Source organism: Anarhichas minor, unplaced genomic scaffold, assembly GCF_050575085.1.
Source record: "Anarhichas minor isolate MPS153535 unplaced genomic scaffold, ASM5057508v1 ptg000051l, whole genome shotgun sequence".
Classification (NCBI taxonomy): Eukaryota; Metazoa; Chordata; class Actinopteri; order Perciformes; family Anarhichadidae; genus Anarhichas; species Anarhichas minor.
The window spans coordinates 686,758-693,834 of NW_027466497.1; the positions used below are offsets into that span (position 1 = coordinate 686,758).

The 7,077-nt window shown below is 40.5% G+C and overlaps 1 protein-coding gene across 2 annotated transcripts; it reads left to right on the forward strand.

Moving 5' to 3' along the window:
- Positions 1-7,077, forward strand: LOC142972076 (gasdermin-E-like). 2 transcript variants are annotated; one of them, XM_076112870.1, is made up of 10 exons: positions 2-272; positions 1,717-1,945; positions 2,065-2,257; positions 2,569-2,746; positions 3,135-3,249; positions 3,662-3,808; positions 4,724-4,845; positions 5,105-5,252; positions 5,379-5,449; positions 5,640-7,077. In XM_076112870.1, the coding sequence occupies exons 2-10, from the start codon at positions 1,735-1,737 to the stop codon at positions 5,871-5,873; spliced, it is 1,419 nt and encodes a 472-aa protein (XP_075968985.1). In that variant the 5' UTR covers positions 2-272; positions 1,717-1,734; the 3' UTR covers positions 5,874-7,077. The 2 variants fall into 2 exon arrangements, with proteins under 2 accessions (XP_075968986.1, XP_075968985.1); XM_076112871.1 differs by lacking the exon at positions 3,662-3,808 and having other exon boundaries at positions 1-272.

A 7,077-nucleotide genomic window follows, 5' to 3' on the forward strand; every position in this document is an offset into this window, starting at 1 on the left:
CAGTTAATCTCTCTCCCACCATTCAGCCACAGCTCTGACCGATCACCACCGCTATCAGGGATTACTTTTACCCGTTGTCCTGTACTAACTTTATAGTAACACGGAGAGGGAAGTGTCACTGTTACATCAACAGGACTATTTTGGTCCCTGTTTGGACTACTTGGTTTACTTTTGCGCGTAACATTCCAGGACTGATAAACGGGACGGACCTGAGCTCTGAACCGACGACGCGTAATCTTAAACCTGAAGAGTTGTTTAAGAAGTAATTTGAGGTAAGCGACAACTTCATTTACAAATGAGTCATTTATCACTGTTTGTGGGAGACACAAAAACCAACTAAGGGACTCTAGTCTGACTCTAGTCCGCTTGAGATAACCAAAGTGGTCTGTTTTTTATGCTCTATGTTGGATTTTTCGGTAAAAACGTACTTTTTCCGTGATCTCCACTTTAATTCTTTAATTTCACACTCATAATCCGAGTCATGCGTCTTTAGGGTTCGTCCGCAGCTGACCTCACTGTGGAAGCACGCGCAGCTCTCAGTTACAGCAGCCTGGTTGCGTTTGAAAAAGTGGGCTGCCGGGAAACACACACGCGCGCTCTGGCACACTTGCAAGTATGTGTGTGGTTGTGTTTCATTTGTACACACGCGGCAGGGATGTTATGGGGACATTACCAACTGTTTATACAGGCAAATATTTTAATGGAAATGTGTACTTTCTTCTACTTTATATGTACCTTTCATAGATAAGCATAGAAAACACTTTTCTAAAATAATAAAAAGTATGGATTTGGGTCAGTTGTTTGCTTTATGGTGATTAGCCACTGAAGGTTTTTAAGGAACCATTATATTTACCTTTACATTACTGCTATATATTTCCTTATAGCATGGCATGTTAACTTAACCACGTGTGTTTTTAGTTCGAAATGTCCTCATGTTAAAATGTTTTTCCTATTATCTTGTCTCTTTTCTCTGTAGTTTCCTTGGTCCAGATCACACTAAACAAAAGAAATATAAACTATTTAGAAACAGCATATTTGAGCTTTTGGAATTCGAGTTTGGGGTTAGGTAAAGGTCCCCGCTGATGTTACGACAACTCTTTAATAATTCAGAGCAAATGACTCAACACACTGAAAACAGGTCAAGTCAACTGGAGTTTGTGTTGTTGACACGTGTGGGGAGGTGGGTGGAGCTCTTGTTTCCATTCTGGGGGATGCTTTCGATTTATCTCCCTAACTGGCCTCTTTCTCTGTCCTCCAGCCAACGTTGCGTTCTTTCTGTTAGCTCAATCTTTCTTCCATTCTTTCACTCTCTCTTCCCTCTCAGCACAAATCCCCCATCATGCCTGATTACATAAAATGTTTCAACTATGAAAGCTGAACCAACGGAATTAGCCAGCCAGTGTCTGTGCGTTTGTGGTCACACTATTAACAATATCCGGGGGACTCTCTTGTAAATCACTGCCAGCTGTTGACTGCAGGGTCGTGTGGGGATACGTGGTCCACCACACACGGTCTGATTTGCTTCATTTGGACTTCTCAAACTTGCATAAGTTATCTAGAGGGGGAAATTGGGGAGAATACCAACTGGAAATCACCCTTTGTGGTTTAGTAGTTGGGCACCAGCACACCAGGGCCCTGTTTGTTCTCATTGCCTTCCAGTGGAAAAAATGAAAAATAAGCTAAAACTGATGCTCTCAATTGGATCTCTGTCTGCAGTCCTCGTCAACCGAAGACATGTTTTCCAAAGCCACTGCCAACTTCCTCCGTCAGATTGACCCTGAAGGAAGCCTCATCCACGTGTCCCGAGTAAATGACTCAAAGAAACTGGTTCCCATGGCACTGGTCGTCAAACGCAACCGCATCTGGTTCTGGAAGAGGCCCAAGTACCAACCGACAGACTTCACCCTCAGCGACTTGTTGCAAGGCGACACGGTGCTCAGCCCTTGTATGTGTGCACATACATACTGCCGTAAATAGAAATGGCTCAAGCTATATGAATGTTATATTTTATTTCACATGTTTCACTAAGTAGATATTTCCCCCACACACCACTTGTGTTGTCAGATGTGACCGAGACAGAATTCGTGACCTACAGGGGGACGTTTCGAGGCAATCTCTCTGGGACGCTGGAGACAGAGGCTGGCTCTGCCAGCATCACACTGGAGGGGCGGGGCTCTTCCAAGCTCCAGTCATGTTTTGGCAACCTGAAGAAAGAGGAACTGGATGTGAAGAAGCTGTTACGAGACTCCAGCAGCAGGTGCTAAATAATTCCTTTCTTGATTATTAGCACATTGTGACATAAGAATGACTTCATTATTAATGTGATGAGTACTCTATAAATGTAATTAGACATCAGGCATTTGACACCTGAGACCAGTAACATGCAAACCACAGAGATCAGCCGTGTCATCTTACTTAAATATACTGCACTGGATCTGTCCTGGTTCTTTGTGTTGTTTCTCAATGTGAACACACTCATAGCTGTCTGATAATGACACCACCTTAATGTTACACACATACACTACATTGCCATTGTGGATTCATACAAACAGTCTCTCTTCTCATCAGGCTGGTGGACATGCAGAAGCCGCTGGTGCAGCAGCTGGAGAAGCGAGCTGACGTGCTGGCGGTGGTGAAGGAGAGGATTCTGACCACCGACTCCTGCTCCATCACCCAGACGAAAAGTGAGCAGTGCATCTTTCAAGGGATTCTCGGGCCGCTGGGCATGCTGGGGAACTCTGTTAAGGTGGGTGTGTGTGGGGGGGGGGGGGGGGTTTGAGTGGGTGTGTTTTTAGGAAATTCAGAAAACATGCAAAATAGCTTGCTAGAGTTCCAGTTTGATGTCAATTTATGATTTACTGTTTTTTTATGGGAATTTCTTTATGATATCTGAAGTAACAGATAGTTATTATTATTATTAAAATTGTTATTGGTGTCATATTCTGGGGGAAAGATTGAATATTTGTGTTTGTCGCGTTAAGCCGTTCAAATATTTTCAATCCAAAAATATTTCTGTCTGATTTTAAATCACCAGATTTAAAAATCATACTTCTGATTCTGATTCTTTGTGTGTGTGTGTGTGTGTGTGTGTGTGTGTGTGTGTGTGTGTGTATATTGTATATGTGTATTATCAGGTGAAGGACAGCAACAACATTGAGGCGGAAAGCGATGTTTCCTTGGAGATCCCCTCTGGTACAGTCATTGCTTACAGCGTCCTGGAACTGGAGATTAAAAAGAATGGGCACTATGGTGAGTTTGTGCATGTGCACGCTTGGGTGTGTGAGTGTGTGTGTCAAAGCGTGTGTGAGCTTACCGAGAGGCGGACTGACGGAAACGGCAACGTATGAATTACAATGTCACTTCTCCATCCTCTCCAATTCCACCGAATCTTTGTCACGCTGTTATTCTGTAGCTTTGCATCTTAAATATTGTGCAAATAGCAGTTACATTAAATATGGCAAAGAATAGGGAAGCCGAGCAGATGGTTATTAAGCAAACATCACCACTTAATAGGAATAGCCATAGTTCCTCATTTGTAGCATCCCACAGGCTGATGTTCATTGATGTGTTTTGATTGTGTCTTTATATGTTTGTGCACCTGTGGGCACATGCATCCATTTGACCCTATGTGTGATATCTATGAGGTTGTGTGTATTTTCAGATATTTGTCTACAACCTGGCACAATAGGAGGCATTGAGGCCGACTCGCCTGTGTCCTGGCCATCCCTTGATTCCTTTGATATGGTGGACGGAGTGTGCAATGGGAAGATGGTTCCAGAGAAAGTAGCTTTGAGTGAACTGCCAAATGGTTTGTGTCCATTCATTCACACGTTTAGCCACTTACTCATTAAATAACTAACTAAATAACTCTTTTTGTTTGTGAGGAAGTGAAGCACATTAGAGGAATGATGGAAATCAAATAGCTTCCCTTTTTTTCTAACAGATGGAATTGTGGATTGAAGGAATTGTTTAGATTGGTTATTTGTTGTGAAATATATTGACCAGCCTCAGTAGCAAAGCCTGTAACTTAAACTACCTATAATAAATATGAGCATGGAATTATTGCAACTTTAAAGACAGTACTAATGTGTTTTTATTAGTCTGTCATTGACAGTAATGTACACCTCTTTATACAGTGATAGAAATGGGATCTTATAATTTTGCCAAATAGTCAGTTTTCCACTCTCAGATTTCCAAATTCAGGATGGTACAACCCCGTCCAACTCACCCATTCGGCTGTAGTATGACATATCAGTTGTAACCAACCCAAAAATAAAAAACGAGAACAAAGTCAAAGATGGCACACCCCTGCCAAGGTTACACAATCCTCTAAATTTGCTGTGAATCTGCAGTTAATGTGCTCCTGCATTTCAGTCTGCATCAAAATCTTCATGGTGATAAAAAGCATCATGCTTGTTTTTGGAGAATAAGAAGAGTCTTGGGAGAAGCCGGACTTTTTACAGCAATAAAAGAGTGCGACCTTTTGAGTTAGGTCACATAATGTGTTCAAGAATTATGGTAATAGGTTGAGCCGACAACAACTCTGCAACTGTTTGTAAGAAAACAGTGTAATATCAAAACAAGGAATTGGTTGTATTAGTATTTATATGCCAAGTTTGGTGATTGAATACTATGAAAAATGTGTATATGGAAGGATGGATGTGCAGCATGTTGGTGTAGCGTCAGTTTCAAATCTGATGCAGTGTCTCCCGGTGTCCTACAGGATCAGAGGAGATGGACCTCTCTCCTCTAGCAGAGCTCCCCCAGTCACCTCGATGGGCCTTGTTCAACAGACTCCAAGAGACTCTGAGGGACAGAACTGCTCTGTCTTATATGGAGTGTTTGGTGAGTGACACACTAACATGACATGACACCAACACACCACAGGTCTGTTGTGCCCATGAGTCGGTTTTGGCTCATCTCTACAGGGGACATGTGGTACAACTAAACTTACCCCGATGGACAGTCACCCAAAACCTTTTTATTTTATTTAATGACAGTATATCGGCAAACATCTGTGACACTAGTTTGAACCACCATTCCTTTTTTCTTTTAAATTTTCTCCATTTTGCCTTCTCTCTGTGTCTCTCTCTCTCTCTGTTAGCTGGAAGAGTTGTGCAGTGGGGAAACACTCGATATCGCCAAGCACGAAGAACTGTCGGAGAGTCAGAGAAGATCCCTGTCAGCCCTACTGGACACTCTAAACCCTGCCCGCCTAAACGCAGCTCACCTGTTGGTCAGTGCCATGGAAGGTGAGGGTGAACTCTCGACTGAATAGGGCAACGTTTTCCCTCAGTGCTTTGAGCCAAACAAAGGTAGTACTCAAAAGTAGTTTTCTACAGGTTAACTAACCCTGTTGTGTTTTATTGTTTTTGTAGAGTTGCCTGATCAAACTCTGAGCCTCTTGAGCGAGAGCCGCCCTGATTTTCTGGAGGCCTTCGACGCACTGGTTAGTTCACTTGTTTAATTCACTGCACACTGTTGACTGCATGAGTTGAAAATAGTTAGAATAAGCGAATTTCTCAAAATGTCGGACTATTCCTTAAAAGCAAAGTAAGATTGAAGCCTTCATGACTTTGCAAAGAGCTAGAAATCTTTTTGTCAATCATCCATCCATGTATTAATATCTCTCTCACCAGATGTGCAGCTTACAGAAGAGCAGCGAGCCTCTCTCCATCCAGTGTCTTCCGGTCCCGCTGCAAGACAACCAGGCCTTCCAACTGGCCGAGCAGCTGCTCAGCTCCACCAATGTGACACTGAAGAGAGACAGCTACAGGCTGTGGTCGGAGACAGGAAATGAAGCAGGGTTTCTCCCATTGGTCCTCAGTCTCAGCATACAGGGATTGTCCCTGCTGTGCAAAGGGCTAAAGTAGTGGTAGTGTCTGCATGAGCACTTTTGTTGTGTATATGTCCTCCATTTCTTTGTTTATTGTGAAGTTTATTGGGATAAAATCTTATCCTATCATTATGGATGTTTTCATATTGTTTACAATTTTTTTATGTATCATATATATATATATATATATATTATTATATATTACTATATTATTATAATATATATATAATTCCTATATATTTTTACGACTTAAGCATATTTTTGTATGAAACATGAAATATATATATTGTATGTAATGAATTCTTACACTTTCATAGATGTGTCTCACTCTTTTATAGCTTGTAAACCATTAAGGAGGTTTTTATTTGATCAGGCACCTTACATAACTCTGTCCCAACAAACTATTTATATACAAGTAGTTTTGTATGAATCCAGTTTTACTGCTTTTATTTATGAATGTTTTCGCTCACTATGAAAATGTGTCTTGTTCATCAATGGGCTGTGGAAATTCAGTGATCCACTCTAAATGCATGGTGGTTAAACTAAAAAAAACATTCGTATATCTTAGCTCAAGAAATATTTAAATGTGGTCGATTTTAAGTTTTTCAAATATGTAAATTTTGATGCATGCCGACGATACACACAATGATAACATTCATACATTCATGCCTTATGCTGAAAACTGTGTTGCACGCATATTCTTGCTGGAATCTTTATTTTAAATGAAGCTGCTTTGTATTGCTGCAACAGATTTTCTGTTAGACAATTTTAATTATCATGAAATTTACATTCCCTAAAATACTGGTATTGAATACAAAAAGCTATATTGTATTCAAATGCAGTATTGATGTTGTAGATGAAGTGTATTTGTCGCTATAAAGTTTAATGAAGCTACCTGTGCCATGTCCTTACTGCCACTTTCCTATTTGTCCGTTAACATTCTAATTTATTGTTGATTGGAAAAAAAACACGTTTTACTATATACTGTGTTAATACATTGAGAAAAATATTGCATTTCAGTCTGTGTTATCACTCTATCGAAGTGTATCTCTTTTGTCTTACAGAAATGGCAAATAAAGCTTTTTATATTGCATGAGAAGTATAACCCAAAGATTAAGAAATGTGTTGCAAAATGACAAATTGCATTCATTTTTCTTGGAAATATTTAAGAAAAATGTTTACTTTTGAGGTTAAGCCCTCTGCTCTGTCAAAAAGCTGTAAACAATAAAACTTTCATTTTA